The following is an 18,849-nucleotide window of genomic DNA, read 5'->3' as shown; positions in this document are numbered from 1 at the left end:
TAGTTTTGTGTCGTCTTGAGTTACACCTTCACACCTACTGCGTTCATGATACTCTACAATAGGGGCAATCGTGTAGGTCAGGGGTGTCAAGCTCATTTGCACCGAGGGCTGCATCAACTTTATGGTTGTCTTCAAAGGGCCATTTGTAGTTGTAAGATTGTATAAATGTAACTATGTTGCCCAAGCATTGAAAGTGTAATACATGGCACTATATAAATAAATATAAATAAATGGGGAGCTCCTGGTGGCGCAGCGTGTTAAAGTGCTGAGCTGCTGAACTTGCAGACCTACAGGTCGCAGGTTCAAATCTGGAGAGCGGAGTGAGCTCCCGCTGTTAGCCCCATCTTCTGCCAACCTAGCAGTTCGAAAACATGCAAGTGTGGGCGGGAAGGTAACAGCGCTCCATGCAGTCATGCCAGCTACATGACCTTGGAGGTGTCTACAGACAATGCTGGCTCTTCGGCTTAGAAATGGAGACGAGCACCAACCCCCAGAGTCGGGCACGACTGGACTTAAAGTCAGGGGAAAACCTTTATCTACCTATATAAATAAATGAATAATCATGGTTGCTTACTTGTAACCGTGTTTTTTCAAGTGGTCACCTGTGAAATTCGCACATATGGTTGTGTGTATTTCATGGGGACCACGAAAAAGGAATTGTTGCTTCGTCTTTCTTCAAGTGGTCATCCGTGAAATTCGCAAAGCCATATGTGCGCATTTCACAGGGACCACGAAGAAGAATAGTTATAATTAATAATAGAAAGCCAGATTCTCTTCCTGATTTCTCCCCATCTTTTCCATACAGCAAGTTACAACACTTTTATGAACTTTCTTGCATGAACCCACTATTCCACTTGCTAAGTGCAACAGAAAAGGGTTCTTTCTCCCAACCTGGACATTTCACAGGTATATATATACTCCACTTGCTTCATTGTCAACAAAACCTCTGAAGATGCCAGCCACAGATGCAGGTGAAATGTCAGGAGTGAATGCTACTAGAACATGGCCATACAGCCCGGAAAACTTTCAGCAATCCATCTTCTCAAAACAGTTTGACTACAAACTTACAGTTTCTTTCCCTTCCTCCAAATCAAGACAGAAAGTAAGCTTTATTTAGAGAGATCTTTTTTTAAACAAAGAAACACCCAGGTGACTAGAAAATATTCAGGCAAATATCTATGCTATTGCTTTAATTGTAATAGTAGCTTGGGTACCTGGTGTTGTCTGGGTTATTTGAAAAAATCAAATTTTTAAATTGTACAAAATGCATAAGGTTGTGAATAAACTACAACTGATATCACAACAGGTTAACCCTGAAAAACTCCCATTAGTAGTTAAAATTTGTTATGTTGGATCCATCATCTGGCTGTAGGGTAAACTACAACTTCTACTATGGCGAGCCAGTCTCCTCAAACCTCTCCCAATAGGTTGAGTTAGTCGTGAGGGTTCTGTGTGCCAAGTTTGGTCCAGGTCCATCATTGGTGGAGTGAACTACAACTCGCAGAAAGGAAGGCCAGTTTTCTCCAAACCCCTCCAGTAATCAATCTTGGGCATATTAGGTATGTGTGTCAAGTTTGGTCCAGATCCATTGATGTTTGGATTCACGGTGCTCTCTGGATGTAGGTGAACTACAACTCTGCCAAATCAAGGTGAATTTCTTTCAAAGACCTCCAGTATATTTTTGCTAGTCATGGAGGTTCTGTGTGTCGAGTTTGGTCGAGTTTCATCATCACAGTGCTCATTGATTGCAGGTGAACTATAAATCCCAGTACCTAGAACACCAAAATGTCTGGGCCAATTCCCCTTAAAACTAACCAGTGTTCAAATTTGGGCATAGCAAGTATGCACTCTGGATGTAGGTGAACTAGAACTCCTATAAATCCCTCCAAAGACATCCAGTATTTTTGTTAGTCATGGGGGTTCTGTGTGTCAAGTTAGTTCCAGGTCCATTGTTGGTGGATTTCAGAGTGCTCTTGAATTGCAGGTGAACTATACATCCCAGTATCTACAACTGGGAATTGGGTGAATTCTTCCTAAATCTCTAGTATGTTCAGTTGCTGGTCAATTCCTCTGTTTGCTGTGTGCCATAGAAAAGAATAGGAAAGGGTTATGGGAGAGGCAGTGGGCGGGGTCATGCAAATTCCATGCCAATGAAGAGAGTAAAAAACACTCGGATGTCTGTGGTGGAGGAAAAACAGAAAATCTAGGATGAAATTGTCTCCGTATGAAAGCCTTCACTTTGGTGGTGGGCAGGGCAGGGGGCTTGGACATGTTTTTGGCGCTCGGTATAACCTGCAATGTCACTGGAGGGAGGGCCATTGGTGTCTCCTGCGTAGTGGGAGCTATAGCTATTTGTGGAAGTGGGAGCCTGTCTGCGTAAGTGGACACCCCAGCCAAGCAAAAACACATACATACACATTTTCACTTTTATTATGTGTATAGATGGATAATTATGTGCTGTAGACATGTATTCAAACAGGTTTGAGTATCCTTTGTTTGAAATACTTGGGACCAAGTGGTTTGATTTCGGAATTTGGAGTACCTGGATGCTCAATCTTTACAAGGCATTTCACCACACAAAAAACAAACTGAAATGCATTAAAAAATTCAACTAAATATCAAACACAGCACAAATACAAGAATTTCAAATACACAAGAGGTCTACATTGATTACAGTGGAAGTCAATATTATCAGAACAGATACTAAAATAAGAATCCATATTAGAAACATGAAGACAAAGAAGCCATTCTCTGCATTAAAAGGCTATCCTTACAGCTAATCAAGATGGTTTCTCAATGGGAAAAACTTGTTATAATACCCCAATGCATTGGAAGCTGAAAGAGTGATGATCCTAAGGTCTTTGGAGAAATGTTGTGGAAGAGGTCTTCTTTTGGGTCAATCTCAGAATTATCCACAGTTGAAGCCCATAGACAGAAACATTATTTACATTCAAATGGAGTTGTGCCACAGATTCAACACTAAGCAGGTACAAACCCGGAAATATGTGGTCAATATGGCAAATTGTATGAATGAAGTGATTGAGTAGGCACTAGTTGAGAGCCTACATGAGCCAAATCCATAATCTTCCTCTTTATGTATTTTCTGCTCCCACCCTGATAACACACAAAAAATTTTTTTGTCCTTCCCACACTCTATACATTTACTTGCCCCCTCTCTTATTGATGCCCAATATGAACTGAAAATTTCCCCACATTCCTATATCCCCCCTATGTTGAGTTATCGAATGTATAGCAAGCAGCTGCTATTAGGGGCAAAGCTAACCATTTTGCCAGGTGACTGCCTAATGGGTCTGATAAAACTTTTCTAATCTCAGCATAATATATTTAAAATACAGCAAGTATACAAAGAAATGAAAAGGTAAACATTAGATTCTGAAAGTGAAACACCATCTCAATCCAATACAGAAGGAATCAACAAGGCTCTAGGGGAAACAGATGTCCTGTTGGACAGAATATGTTGCTTAATAAAGAAAAATCAGGAGGGGGGGAAAAGGAAGAAACAGTAAAGAATTTTCACTAAGTAACTAGTGTCTTGGTTGGTGGCAAGCTCCCAAATGATCTTAAGATTTGCACACTGCTGTCAAATTCCCATGAGTTATTTCATGTTCACCAAAGCTCACGGAAATCTTTCCACACTCCTAGGAATTGAGGCAGCTAATCCTCTGCAATGAACAGAATTCAAAGAAATTACTGTTAGGCTGGAGTATCAGTATTCAAAGGGATTTTGTAGCATCTTTGAGACTAACACGAGAGAAAGACATTTGTAGAAGAAGCTTTTGGAAACTAAATTGACTTCACCACTGAGTGATGTGCCTAGGAACAGACTTTATAGACAGGCTGCGTGCCACAGAAATACAAAGCTTGTGGGTATGGTGATGATATGACAGTCCAGTCTTTACGATGTGAACGTTTTGATGCCAAAATGTTAGACCTCTTTCTGGGTATATCTGACCTGCTGATTTCAAAACTGGCACCAGATTTGCCCTAACAGCTCTCATTTTTGAGATGCAGAACATATGGCATCTATCTTTCATCATCTGCTCATCCAGAGAAAACCATATCCAAGAATCTAGAGCTGATGCAATGTATCTAATGCAATTTTCTGAATCAGTGCCCCAAGTAACTCCAGGAATAGGCCTAAAAACCACGCAACCAAGAAAAACATTTTGTCACCAGAAAACAAATACAGTAGAGTCTCACTTATCCAAGCTTCACTTATCCAATGTTCTGTATTATCCAAGGCAGTCTACCTTTTAGTAGTCAATGTTTTTGTAGTAAATGTTGCCATGTTTTGGTGCTAAATTCGTGAATACAGTAATTAGTACATAACATTACTGTGTATTGAACAGCTTTTTCTGTCAATTTGTTGTAAAACATGATGTTTTGGTGCTTAATTTGTAAAATCATAATGTAATTTTATGTTTAATAGGCTTTTTTCTTAATCCCTCATTATCCAACATTTTCGCTTATCCAAGGTTCTGCCAGCCCGTTTATCTTGGATAAGTGAGACTTTACTGTGTGAGAGGAAAGATATTGCCTAAAGCCAGGACAAATAGATAACCATATGAAAGTTGCAGAGAGTTATTGGAATGTATTCCAATGCTGGCTGAGAACCAGAAGAAAGATGCAATAAATTGGTCACAAGGCCATCATGGGGCTGGAGTGTTAACTAGTATTGTGTATAGTGTGCCAGGAAACATGAATTGTAAGGGATCCACTCTTACAGAAGTTATTTTCTCACTCAATGCATTTCAAGGGTCTCTTTCTTCTTGTGAGTTTTCTGATGCTTCCAAAGGTTCCCTCTCTGATTGAAACTCTTGCCACACTCTAGGCATTTGTAGGGCTTTTCCCCACTGTGAATTCTTTCATGGGCAGTGAGGTGTGAGGTTGTGCTAAAGCTCTTTCCGCACTCTGCACATGAATAAGGCTTCTCCCCGGTATGAGTTCTGTGATGATGTCGAAGATGTTCTTTCTTACTGAAGCACTTTCCACACTCCGGGCATTTATGGGGTTTCTCCCCTGTGTGAATTCGTTCATGCTTCAGAAGTGTCCCACTATCACCGAAGCACTTCCCACACTCCATACATTTATATGGTTTTTCCCCTGTGTGGGTTCTTTGGTGCTTAGTAAGTGATCCACTCAGATTGAAGCGCTTTCCGCACTCCATGCATTTATAGGGCTTCTCTCCTGTGTGAATTCTTTCATGCACCGTTAGCGATCTACTATCACTAAAACTTTTCCCACACTCTATGCATTTGTATGGTCTCTCTCCCGTATGCGTTCTTTTGTGCTGCCTAAGGTCCCCGTTCTGACTGAAACTCTTTCCGCACTCCTGGCATTTATAGGGCTTCTCCCCTGTGTGCGTTCTTTCATGCTGCCTGAGGTGCCCATTTTGACTGAAGCTCTTTCCACAAGTTGTGCATTTATATGGTTTCTCCCCTGTGTGAGTCCTTTGGTGTTTCGTAAGCGATCCACTGTCACTGAAACTCCTTCCACATTCTGTGCACTCAAAGGGCTTCTCTCCCGTATGAATTCTCTCATGGTTCATGAGGTGCTCTTTCCGAATGAAGTTCTTCCCGCACTTCATACACTTGTATGGTTTCTCACTTGTATGGGTTCTTTCATGCACGGTAAGAGATCCACTACTGCTTAAGTTCTTCCCGCATATCGTGCATGTGTACGGTTTTTCTCCGGTGTGACTTCTTTCATGTATTATAAGGTACGTGCTTACGCTAAAGCTCTTTCCGCATTCCTTACATTTATACGGCTTCTCCTCTGTGTGCATCCGCTGATGTATTGTGAGCGAACCGCTGTCACTGAAGCTCTTCCCACAATCCTTGCATTTAAACAGTTTCTCCCCAGTGTGAGTTATTTGATGTTTCTTAAGGTGCCTTTTTTGACCAAAGCGCTTGCCACATTCTGTACATTGATACGGTTTTTCCCCCGTGTGAGTCCTTTCGTGCACAGCAAGTGATCCGCTATCAGTGAAGTTCTTCCCACACTCCATACATCTATACGGTTTCTCTCCCGTGTGAGTTCTCTGATGCTTAGTAAGCGATCCACGGACGCTGAAGCTCCGTCCGCACTCTGTACATTGATAGGGTTTCTCTCCCGTGTGAATTCGTTCATGAACAGCCAGCGATCGACTCTCACTGAAGTTTTTCCCACACTCCATGCATTTATACAGCTTCTCTCCCGTGTGAGTTCTTTCATGCTGCCTAAGGTCCCCATTCTGACTAAAGCACTTGCCGCACTCCTTGCATGTGTATGGTTTTTCCCCTGTGTGCGTCCGTTGATGCTGCCTGAGGTGCCCATTCTGACAGAAGCTTTTCCCACAATCCAGGCACTTATATGGTTTCTCCCCTGTGTGCGTTCTTTGATGCACAGTAAGTGATCCGCTATCACCAAAACTTTTGCCGCACTCCGTGCACCCATAGGGTTTCTCTCCCGTATGAGTTCTCCGATGCTTTGTAAGATGCTCCTTCCGACCAAAGCTCTTGTCACAATCGGTGCATTTATACAATTTCTCCCCTGAATGAATTTTCTGATGGACAGCAAGTGATCTGCTACTGCCTAAGATCTTTTCACATACTTTACATTTATATATCTTCTTCCTTGTGTGAGATGCTCCATCTGTACTAAGACATGAACTCAAACTAACGGCCTTTTCACACTCAATGCTCTTATTATATGGCTTTCCCTCTGTATTAATTCCTTCAAGTGCTGTAACATTTGAGCTTGTACTGAAGATGTTTTCACAGTCCACACATTTATATGGCTTCTCCTCTGTATGAATTCCTTCATGTATAGTAAGTTCTGATGTCACATAGGCATTCTTTCCACACAAGATACATTTAGCATTTTTCTCTCCTTTCTCATATCCTTCATGCTGGGAAAGTGGTCGACTCTCACTAAAATACTTTCCAGAGTCTTTGGCATCATCATGCTTGCTGATATGAGCGGGATGCCGATACTTCTCATTGTCCCAATCACCATCTAATTTATGAAATAAAAAGAACAACAACATCCTGTAAGAGTTCTGGGCAGCAATTCAGCATCTTGCCAGAAATCACGTTTCTATTTTACTTCTCTATTTACTGCAATATTCCCAAGGATTACATCTTGTTTCCTCTGCTCATTCTATACCAATATTAATTATTTTTTTCATGTCGGGAGTGACTTGAGAAACTGCAAGTCGCTTCTGGTGTGAGAGAATTGGCCGTCTGCAAGAACGTTGCCCAGGGGATGCTCGGATGTTTTTGATGTTTTTACTATCCTTGTGGGAGGCTTCTCTCTGGCCCCGCATGGAGCCGGAGCTGATAGAGGGAGCTCATCTGCGCTCTCCCCAGGTTGGATTAAAACCTGGCAGCCTTCAGGTCAGCAACCCAACCTTCAAGTCACAAGGCTTTAACCCACTACGCCTATAAAGGTATAGACCGAAATAGAGAGAAAATAGTTATTCCCAAGTTTCTATCCATGTGGAAACGAGGGGGGATTCTCCATTTTGGAATGAATGCAGTTTGATATCACATTAACTGCCAAGGCTCAATGCTTTGAAATCCTAGGATATATCGTTTGGTGAGGCAGTAGCACTCTTTGGCAGAGAAAGATAAAGACATTGTAAAACTACAACTCTCAAGATTCCATTGCGTTGAGCTTTGCCAGTTGATGTGCCTTCAAATTTCATTCATTCTACAGTGTAGATCAGTGATTTTCAACCTGTGAGTCCCCAGATGTTTTGGCCTTCAACTCCCAGAAATCCTAACAGCTGGTAAACTGGCTGGGATTTCTGGGAGTTGTAGGCCAAAATGCCTGGGGACCCACAAGTTGAGAACCACTGGTTTAGATGCACACTGGTTGTTTTCAGGAGGAAAAAAGTGAGGTCTGGATAGAAAACCTGTAGGATAGCAGTGTATGTTATTCTTCAGTACTCTAAGTGGATTACTCAACAGAAAAGACTGGCTACCTTTCAATTACAATCCTTGAATCTATTCTGAAAATGGCAAGGAGAGTGTCCCACAGAGTGGAAATACGCTATTATAGCATTCATTGTATCATAGAATAATAGAGTTGGAAGAGACCACATGGACCACCTAGACCAACCCCCTTCTGCCATGCAGGAAAAGCACAATCAAAGCACCCCTGATAGATGGTCATCAATTCCTCTCCTATAAATAATGCTTTTAAACCAGAGAAAGACAATGTGTTGTCGAAGGTTTTCATAGCTGCAATCACTGGGTTGTTGTGAGTTTTCCGGGCTGTGTGACCATGTTCCAGCCTGGAACATGGCTATACAGCCCAGAAAACTCACAGCAACCCAGAAAAAGACACATTTGGCCTCAAATAAAGACTGTTCACAATCCCATGGAGGGTAATCCTCTACTGATCTAACCAAGTACCAGTTCTGGGTACCACAATTCAAGATGTTTTAGGGCATTTGTCGGGCATCTTACCCAAAACAACTTCAATCCGCCCTGAATCCCCTCGGGAAGATAGGGCGGAATATAAATAAAGTCTTATTATTGTTGTCGTTGTTGTTCACTTCCTGTTTCAAAAAAGGCCTCTCCTGGCATCATTCATTTATGCTGTAATAAAATACCCCATTGCCTTCCTCCAGTGAAATAACTTGTCAAGAAGTTCTTCCTAACATTTCAGTGGACTCTCTATTCCTGCAATTTGAACCAATTGCTCCATTGTGTCCTGGTCTCCAGAGCATCAGAAAACAAGCTTGCTTTTTCTTCAATGAGAGATCCTTTCCAATATTTAAACATGGCTCTCATATCCCTTTCTTTCAGCCTTCTTTTCTCCAAGCTACACTTAAAGTGGCAAATCTCAGTCACAAGAAACACGCTCTTACCAAGAGAGGCTACAATATCATAGTTGTCCAGCATGACTTCTTTGTAGAGAGCCCTTTGGCCTGGATCCAGGAAAGCCCATTCTTCCTTGGAGAAATACACAGCCACCTCCTTAAAGAACTTCAGCTGTAGAAAAAAGAAAGTAATAGTAATAGAGTAAAATAAAAGTAACAACAATAATAGAGTAAAATAATAAATGTAATAATAATAATTAATAGAGAACAATAATAAATGTAACAATATCAATAATAATAGAGAAAAATAATACATGTACCATATATATTCCGAGTATAAGCCGACCTGAATATAAGCCCACCAGGACCCTCACCCGAGTATAAGCCGAGGAGGTTTTTTTTTCAGTCCTAAAATAGGGCTGAAAAACCCGGCTTATACTCAAATATATACAGTAAGTAATTTTAATTACAAAAATATGAGTCAAGCACTGAAAGGGTTAAATAAGCCTGTGTCGCCCTGAGGAGAGTGAGTAGGCCGAAGCCTGTTAGAGTTAGTGAGCCAAAGCTAGTGTCATCCTGAGGAGTGTGAGAATGCCTCAGAATGAGGTAGGCCTCAGTGTTAGTCAGCCTCAGAGTGAGAGAGGTCTCTGTGTGAGGTAGGCCTCTGTCTTAGTAGGCCTCCCTGTGAGAGAATGTCTCAGTATGATGTAGGCCTCTCTGAGTGAGAGAAGCCTCAGTATGAGAAGGCCTGGTATGAGAAGCTTTGATGAGAGAAGCTCCAGGTTGAAGGCCTCATTGTGTGAGAAGCTCTATTGTGAAAGCTGCTGTGTGTAAAGCTCCTGTGTAAGTTCGGTGTGAGAGGAGGCTCTGTGAGAGCGAAGATGTTTATCTGCATGAGAAAGAAGCCCAGCGTGGAAGCAAAGAAGGAAATGTAAGGAATTTTATTTATGTTATGGAAGCCTTGTTTTTGTAAATAGTGCAACCATGTTATTTTGCTATAAAGAAAAGCTTCCAAAGGAAGAGATAACATTGGTCTCTGTGTTATTGTTCCTTTTATCACTTTGGGCTACTGGTGCTGGGTCACACTGCTGCTAGTAAGTCACTCTGCTGTGCATTTATGAGGGGGGTCTTTTGTTAATAAGCCCACTTGCTCAACATTACCAATTGTCTGTTAGAAAGACGGGACCTGCCCCCCTGAACAACAGAATCAGTATCAACTACAGTAGAGTCTCACTTATCCAACAAACGGACTGGCAGAACGTTGGATAAGTGAATATGTTGGATAATAAGGAGAGCTTAAGGAAAAGCCTATTAAACATCAAATTAGGTTATGATTTTACAAATTAAGCATCAAAACATTATGTTATACAACAGATTTGACAGAAAAAGTAATTCAATACTACTTTGTTTGTTGGATAAGTAGTCTCACTTATCCAAAAAACGGACTGGCAGAACGTTGGATAAGCGAATATGTTGGATAATAAGGAGAGCTTAAGGAAAAGCCTATTAAACATCAAATTAGGTTATGATTTTACAAATTAAGCATCAAAACATTATGTTATACAACAGATTTGACAGAAAAAGTAATTCAATACTACTTTGTTTGTTGGATAAGTAGTCTCACTTATCCAAAAAACGGACTGGCAGAATGTTGGATAAGCGAATATGTTGGATAATAAGGAGAGCTTAAGGAAAAGCCTATTAAACATCAAATTAGGTTATGATTTTACAAATTAAGCATCAAAACATCATGTTATACAACAAATTTGACAGAAAACGTAGTTCAATACACAGTAATGCTATGTAGTAATTACTGTATTTACGAATTTAGCACCAAAATATCACGATGTATTGAATACATTGACTACAAAAATGCATAGGATAATCCAGAACATTGGATAAGTGAGTGTTGGTTAAGCGAGACTCTACTGTCTTTCACTTAACCATATTACCTTCCTTCTTGGGAAGTGTTTAAGAGCCTCCAGTGTGATTCTATGGTGTGCTTCCAGCCTAAATATAGTTAAAAATAGGATTTGCTATTATCCAGATGTTCAGTATTCCCAAGGTCTTGGAACATATCTCCTGTGGATACTAGGGTTGTATTGTGTATGGAAAGTTTGTAACCTTCTTAGCTGGTCACGCTGAAGCAACAGAAGTATAAAGTTTGGGGGGATAGCTTTCGATTTTCTCACCCCAACACATAGGAAAGGACCTGAATGGTTCCCTTCCATCTCTCCTAGTGATGTTTTCCTTACCTGAGTCAACGTCAAAGCACCAATTTCAGCTCCAGATCCAAGAGGCAAAGGTTCGGAGTCTGCCTGCTGAGAAAAGAAAGGAGGCATCAGTGTTTACATTCATGCACTCAAAAAGCAAAAAGTCAAATATGCATAGAAACTGGTAAAGAAATGGCTCTCAAACAGTTGTTGAAAGGGACCAGTCCAATTTCATGCTTTGTACATTTTTTGATTTCACGGCTTAATGAACATAAGCTGGCTTTAGATTTTCAAGGGGATTAATCTCCCGAGAGTGAGAAAGGCTTCAAAATGTTGTTAAAATTTGCTAAACTGGCAGCCCTTGCCAGCGTAGTTCATAATGACAAATACAGGGAATTAACAGTCCAATCATATGTTTGTATGGAAGGGAATGGCAAAGTAATTTCTTTGTAAAATATTGCTACCTTGTGCTATATTACTGTTGCAGGTTTCCAAGTAATTTCTGACTTACAAGGACCCTAAGGGAGGATGTCTCCCAATCACAAAATCTGAATACACTTTTTAATTATTATTGTACGTATTTTTATTATTATTATTATTATTATTATTATTGACACAACGACGTTGTATGACACAGCAAACAAGATAGATATGCTGGATTTCGTTTCACAAAATCACAAGTCGAACACTTCCCAAGTGTCTAGGACTGTGTGATGTATTTTCGGATGATGCGTGCAGATCCCAGTAAGGTGGCCTTTTGCAGTTGGCAGATCGTAATTTTGTCAATGTCTATTGTTTCCAAATGCCGGCTGAGATCTTTTGGCACGGCACCCAGTGTGCCCATCACCACCGGGACCACCTGCACTGGTTTCTGCCAGAGTCTTTGAAGTTCAATCTTGAGGTCCTGATAGCGGCTGAGATTTTCCTGTTGTTTTTCTTCAATGCGACTGTCACCTGGGATGGCAACATCAATGATCCAAACCTTGTTCTTTTCCACAACTGCGATGTTTGGTGTGTTGTGTTCCAGAACTTTGTCAGTCTGGATTCGGAAGTCCCACAGTATCTTTGCGTGTTCATTTTCCACAACCTTTGCAGGTTTGTGATCCCACCAGTTCTTAACTGCAGGGAGGTGATACTTGAGGCATAGGTTCCAATGAATCATTTGGGCCACATAGTTGTGCCTCTGTTTGTAGTCTGTCTGTGCAATTTTCTTACAGCAGCTGAGGATATGATCAATGGTTATTATTATTATTATTAATATTATTATTATTATTATTATTATTATTATTAACATTCCACTTTTTCTCTCCAAAAAGGAGACTCAAGGGCTGTGGCAGGAGTCCACTTTGTACAGTTGTATGCATTCAAGATGCTGGTGATTTATGGTGACCTTATCACACTGTTTTCTTGGTCGGATTTATTTGGAGGAATCTTGGCATTGTTTTCCTCTGAGGCTGTGGCTGCATCTACATTGTAGAAATAATGCAGTTTGATCCCACTTTAAACTGCCATGGCTCAATGCTATGGAATCATGAGTTGTAGTTTGGTGAGGCATCAGCATTCTTTGCCAGAAAAGATTTAAGACTTTATAAAACTATAGTTTCCATGATCCAGTCACATTAGGCCAGGACAGTTGAAGTGGGGTCACACTGCATTCATTTTACAGTGTAGATGCACCCACATTTGCTCAAGATCACCAAATGGGTCTTCCTGGCTGAGCTGAGGTTCGAACCCAGAATCTGAGGGTACATCTACACTGTAGAATGAATGCAGTTTGCTGCCACTTTTACCTGCTGTGTCTCAATGCTATGTAATCTTATGGGTTGTGGTTTGACAAGGTCTAAGAGTGCTGGTGCATTAAGAAAATACAACTCCTAGGAATTCATAGCATTAAGTGGGGTCAAACAGCATTCATTTGACAGTGTAGATGCATCCCTAGTCCTATCACCCCTATCACGATACCACACTGGAATATTTTTCAAGAAGGGAAAGTTGATAAAGAAAAATGGTAGAGAGAATTCCATATTTATAAAGCGGTTTATCCTAAACCCTGTCCCACCTTGCCATTCCAGAGGTTGGGTGATGTGGCCACTGCCATTTCACCTTCTCTGCAACCCAGCAATTCTGCTGGGGATGTTTCAGTAACTGCTTCTTCGAGGCGGACCTTGAAGGGATAAGAGAGAAAAAGTTGGGGTGAGAACAAGCAGAAAACAACAAAAGGGAGGACAAACGGAGAGGGAAGGGAGGGAGATCCCTTCAAGTTAGGGAGGCAGATGATGAGACTATAGGATGTGAAACAGTTGGAAGAAGAAGAAAAAACTCTGCCCTGTTTTCAACATATAGTATGACCCCAGACTTGTGTTTTCACATATCTGCAACCAACATTTAAACTCTGGAAGAATTCTTGAAATCCTCCAGGCAATTCTAAGGCATGCCTCTGCCAAAAGTTATCATATATCCCACACTGGAGTACCTAAAAGGGTGTACCTTTCTCTTATTTTTAAAAATCCTCCAGCATTAGTAAAGGTAAAGGTTTTTCCCTGACATTAAGTCCAGTCATGTCCGACTCTGGGGATTGGTGTTCATCTCCATTTCTAAGCCAGAGAGCTGGCGTTGTACGTAGACACCTCCAAGGTCATGTGGCCGGCATGACTGCATGGAGTGCCAGTACCTTCCCACCAGAGGGGTACCTATTGATCTACTTACATTTAAATGTTTTTGAACTGTTAGGTTGACAAAAGCTGGGGCTAACCCCACTCCCTAGATTCGAACCTCAGACTTTTGAGTCAGCAAGTTCAGCAGTTCAGTGGTTTAACCTGCTGCGCCACCACGGACTCCAACATTACTCTATAGTAAATTCTAGTGGAACTTGTTCATTTCCATAGGGTTTGCCATCATCAGCATTTTCCTGTTTTAAGAGCAAGTTCTGGAATATTTCCCCAGTTTTTACAGGAGTTGCACTGTAGCCCAAGCATACTTTGGCCAATAAAGCACTAGACAAAGAAGCCCCTTGAGTCCATACGGTGGGAGGAAAGGTAGGATAAAAAAATTAATAATAATAATAACTATAATAAAGATTCAACCTAAACATCAGGAAGAACCTCCTGATGGCAAGACCTGTCTAGCAATGGAATATGTTGCTGCCTTGGAGTGCATCAGAGTCTCCTTATCTGGATGTTTTTAAGTAGAGGTAGATGGCAATCTGTCGGGGTATTTGATTGTGTCTTTTTCCTTAGCAGACTGGATGGCCCTTGGGGCCTCTTCCAACTAGATGATTCTAATTTCACAGTCTCAAATCCCATTTCCTCCTCAGCCTCTGTCTAGCTGGAAGTAGGGGATTTTTTTAATTGCTAGAGGTTGCAGGGGCTCAGCAGGTTAAATTGCTAAGCTGCATAACTTGTTGATCAGAAGGTTGACGGTTTGAATCTGTGGAGCAGGGTAAGCTCCTGCAGTTAGTCCCAGCTTCTGCCAACCTAGCAGTTCGAAAACATGCTAGTGTGAATAGATCAATAGATACTGCTTCGGCGGGAAGGTAATAGCGCTCTATGCAGTCATGCTGGCCACATGAGCTTGGAGGTATCTATGGACAATCCTGGTTCTTTGGCTTAGAAATGGAGATGAGCACCGCCCCCCAGAGTCAGACGGAAAACCTGTACCTTTACTAGGGGATGTGTTCATGCAAACCCATCAACACTTCAAAGAATAGATCTTGAAATTTGGCCACCAAAATGGGATTCATAAATAAATAAACCTAGCCAAAGAAAACCTCATCTCTGCCTATATTGTGAAAGAATCCTTCAAACAGGTTCAGTAATTTTTCTTTTACTTGTGCAAGAATTGCCTGGCCAAGTTGTTTCTTTCCACATCTACATCCCATTAATTTTGTACAAGTAATATGTTTGCTAAAAGATGTTGAACTATGCTCTTTGTTTTTGCTACAGTAACTTATCCTCACTTTCCTCTACTATCATGGTATTATATTTTCTGTTAATAATGCTCCCACCCAAGCTGAGCATGAGACAACACTGTAATGCGGCAGTTAATAAAGCCAATGTGATTTTCAGCTGCATCAATAAGGGTTTAGTGTCGAGATCAAGGGAAGTCACAGTCTCACTCTGTTCTGCTTTGGTCAGACCTCACCTGGAATAACACTGTGTCCAGCTCTGGGCAGAATTTAAGAAGGATATTGACAAGCAGAATATGTCAAGAGAAGGGAAACCAAAATGATCAATGTTTTGGAAACCAAGCCTCATCAGAAGAGGCTTAGGGAGTTGGGGAGAAAAGAAGGCTGAGAATCAGACATTAGCCAATTAAATATTTGAAAGAATGACATATAGAAGAGGAAGCTAGCTTGTTTTGTAATTTGGTCTCCACTCTGCAGCTCGGTAAACTTGGAATCATCATGGGTTGCTGTTTAGAGCAGTCATGTGAAAAAACATATGATACTGAAATTAAAAAAAAATATTCTCAGTGCTGGAATGGTTACAAATCCTTTCACAAGCTGATCCCGTCCTCCCCAAACAACCAGAATAAAAAAGGGAAAGGCTACACTTTTATTTTATTAGTTTTGCTGCCCTACTGAAAACCTATCTGAAAATGTAACTGACCAGTTCCTATGTACCTTTGTTTTATTGTTTGGAAACAGATCACAGAGGAGCAGGAGGGAAAAGAAAGACATTTGTACCTTTCCAATATAAATCCTATGGAGACAGGGCTCAGTCACACCTGCTATTATTCAATTTTAATTGCCATTGGTGCAGGTACATCAGGCACGGCAAACTTGGGTCCTCCAGGTGTTTTGGACTTCAACTCCCACAATTCCTAACAGCCCACTGGCTGTTAGGAATTGTGGGAGTTGAAGTCCAAAACACCCGGAGAGCCGAAGTTTGCCCGTGCCTGATCTACACTGTAGAATGAATGCAGTTTGGCTTCACTTTAATGACAATGGCTCAGTGATGTGGAGTGATGGGAGTTGTAATTTTGCAAGATCTTCCATCCGTTTCTGCCAAAGAATGATAATAATGTCTCACCAATGTGCAGCTCCCAGGATACCATAGCATTGAGCCTTGGCAGTTCAAGCTGTGCCAAACTGCATTAATTGCACAGTGCAGATGCATCCCTTTGGAGGAAGGATGGGAGAAGCTCTCTGCCTCTTTGCCCTCCTCTTGCACAAAATCTGAATTCAGCTGCATTGCACCAGAACCAAAAAATATAACAATGTGGCTGCTGATTTCCTACCATAGAAGGAAGTCTAGCTGCAAGGATGGGGGATGCGTTGCAAATGAACACTCCGACCTCCCTTTCTTTTTTTCCTTTCTTGCTCAGAAGCAATGCAAAGGCCCTCCTCCAAAGGACACCAAGGAAAGGGGGGTGCCTTTGTCCCTCCCAGGAAGAGGCGGAGAAGGCTCCCTAGTTCTCCTCCTGGTCAAAGTCCCTGGATCTCTCTATCAAGCAGAGCTCTCTTCCTTTAACCCAGTCCTTTCCAAGCTCTAGCTGGAAACGTCAATACATTTATGGTGCTAGCCAGCCAGGTCCATGACAAAGGGTTATCAAACAGAAAAGAGCATTCAAAACAGAAAAGAGCATTCATAACCAAAGTTGAGTTTGCTGTGAGTTTTCCGGGCTGTATGGCCATGTTCCAGAAACAGTCCCCCCCTGACGTTTCACCCACATCTATGGCAGGCATTTTCAGAGGTTATGAGGTCTGTTGGAAACTAGGCAAGTAGGGTTTATCTATCTGTGAAATCTGTTTGAGACAAGTGTGAATGTTGCAATTAGCAGCCTTGATTAGCATTGAATGGCCTTGCAGCTTCAAAGCCTGGATGCTTCCTGCCTGGGGGAATCCCTTTTGGGATGTGTTAGCTGGCCCTGATTGTTTCATGTTCGGAATTCCTCAGTTTTCTGAGTGTCTACACAGAGAAGCCATTGAAATCCACAAGCATGTGGACAATTTCAACAGAAAGGAGGAAACCACATCAATGAACAAATTCTGGCTACCAGTATTAAAAATCAGGACTGTAAACAAAGAACAACACTCCAAAATCTTTCTTCGGCATCACTGCAGAATTAATGCAGTTTGACACTACTTTTAATTCCCATAGCTCAATGTTACGGACTCTGGGAGTTGGGAGTTTTGCAAATCCTTTAGTCCTCTCTGCCAAAAAGTGCTGGTGATGTTTTGCCAAACAACTCCTCAGATTCCATAGCATTGAGGCCTGTCATTTAAAGTGGTGTCAAACCGCACTAATTCTATAGTCTAGATGCAGTCTCGGGGAGCTGGTACAAAAAGTCTATGATGAAATTGGGAGCCAAGAGAAAATAGGATAAATAATACGTATACACATGATGTATCAATGGTCTTTTCAAAATCCAAAAATACTCCACAATCCAAAATTGTCTACTAGAGTGGCTGAGAAAGTGGCATCTTAATTTACCGGTGGTTCAATAGACACAAAAAATCATGCACAAAATTATTAAAATCTAGCTGTATCCAGCCACGCGTTGATGTGGCTCAGTTTGGTTAAATGAAAAAGAAAGAAAAAAGAAAGAGCATGTTTGTAATATATTTGATTTTCCAATACTGTACTTGTGGGTATACAATATTTTTTGTTGTTACATCGTCTGTGCAGATATAAAGATTGTCTGGTTTTCTGACTCTAGAACATGCAACATACAATTGTCCATGTGAGAAGCAATCCGTGTCTAAATCTAAACGCAGAATTATAAAGATTGGCCCTGAGTTTTGTTGATGGCGATTGCAAACACCAATCAAATTGGGAATTGCAATCTCTTAAATTGAAATGGCATATCCGTTGGAATTATGGGAATGCGAAGAATGAAGACATCTTCACCTTTGAATGGTCCTGTCAAGATGGTTCCTTCTACGTCGTTGCTCATTAATTTTTATACTGCAAGCTGCATGCCATTACAAAGCTTTGGCTGGTTGATATTTCACAATATGATAATTGGCACGCCGATTTTCAATTGCAGTACGTGCAGTGGCATCTCTGGCAGATTGAGTGAATTCAAAAATTCTGTTGGATAATTAACTGCTTCATCTCCTTCCAGAACAGTGTCGATGGACTTGTATGTGACTGCCTCGCTTTGAATGTTTGACTGAATAAGTTTGTTAAGATCGTAGACGTCTTTGTTCTTGGCCGCAAGAATAACTCGTTCATTCAGCCAATTGTGATTCTTATCATTGGTTTGAATATTGGGAAATACTTTTTCAACCAATTTTTCTTTTGATGTCACTAAATTTCTGAAGTTATGAGGGAATGAAATTTGTCTTGAGGTCAGATCAACCGGCACCTTACCATTCCCAATTTTGAGCAATTGTGAGAATATCTTAGCTGATCGATCGTTTTGCAGCTGGACACACATATTTGTACTTAATTTTAATGTCTTAACATGTCACCAAAAAGAAGAGTATTTCAGGCAAGCATTTAATTCGTCCACTGGTGTTGATCGAGGAATTACAGGTAATGTTTGCCTGAAATTTCCTGCAAGCAATATTAATGCATTCCCAAATGGTCTGATGTTTACACACAAATCTTGCAATGATCAATCAAGAGCCCCGAGCAATTTTTTGTGTGCCATTGTACATAAAAACATAATATGTATATTAAAACATGCACATATTCGAATGCAATGTTGTGTCAAAATTTCAAAGCAATCGGTGAAGAATTTCCGGAGATTTAAGATTTTGAACAAATGAACAGTTACATTTTTATTTATATAGATAGATAATATGTACAAAATTACCTTTGGGCTAAGTGTATAAGGTATGAAAGTGTATGAAACACA

At 41.0% G+C, this 18,849-nt stretch overlaps 1 protein-coding gene across 2 annotated transcripts; it reads right to left on the bottom strand.

Moving 5' to 3' along the window:
• Positions 1–2,414: 2,414 nt before the first annotated feature.
• Positions 2,415–16,422, bottom strand: LOC103278059 (zinc finger protein 345). Of its 2 annotated transcripts, none has more exons than XM_016991812.2 (5): positions 16,282–16,422; positions 13,103–13,207; positions 11,086–11,151; positions 8,879–9,002; positions 2,415–7,017 (listed from the first exon to the last, which is right to left on the bottom strand). In XM_016991812.2, the coding sequence occupies exons 1-5, from the start codon at positions 16,282–16,284 to the stop codon at positions 4,763–4,765; spliced, it is 2,553 nt and encodes an 850-aa protein (XP_016847301.2). In that variant the 5' UTR covers positions 16,285–16,422; the 3' UTR covers positions 2,415–4,762. The 2 variants fall into 2 exon arrangements, with proteins under 2 accessions (XP_016847301.2, XP_062829656.1); XM_062973586.1 differs by having other exon boundaries at positions 11,086–11,148.
• Between the last annotated feature and the right edge of the window lie 2,427 nt (positions 16,423–18,849).

This window comes from Anolis carolinensis, chromosome 2 (genome assembly GCF_035594765.1).
Source record: "Anolis carolinensis isolate JA03-04 chromosome 2, rAnoCar3.1.pri, whole genome shotgun sequence".
NCBI lineage: Eukaryota > Metazoa > Chordata > Lepidosauria > Squamata > Dactyloidae > Anolis > Anolis carolinensis.
Note: the sequence above shows the minus strand (reverse complement) of the source record. Positions and strands in the feature narration are given on the sequence as shown.

Excerpts from the sequence above, each read along its gene's own strand:
- LOC103278059 (XM_016991812.2), bottom strand. Across the intron at positions 9,003-11,085 it reads GTGCTTTGACGTTGACTCAG|CTGAAGTTCTTTAAGGAGGT; the intron begins GTAAGGAAAACA and ends TTTTTTCTACAG. Across the intron at positions 7,018-8,878 it reads TGATATTGTAGCCTCTCTTG|ATGGTGATTGGGACAATGAG; the intron begins GTAAGAGCGTGT and ends TTCATAAATTAG.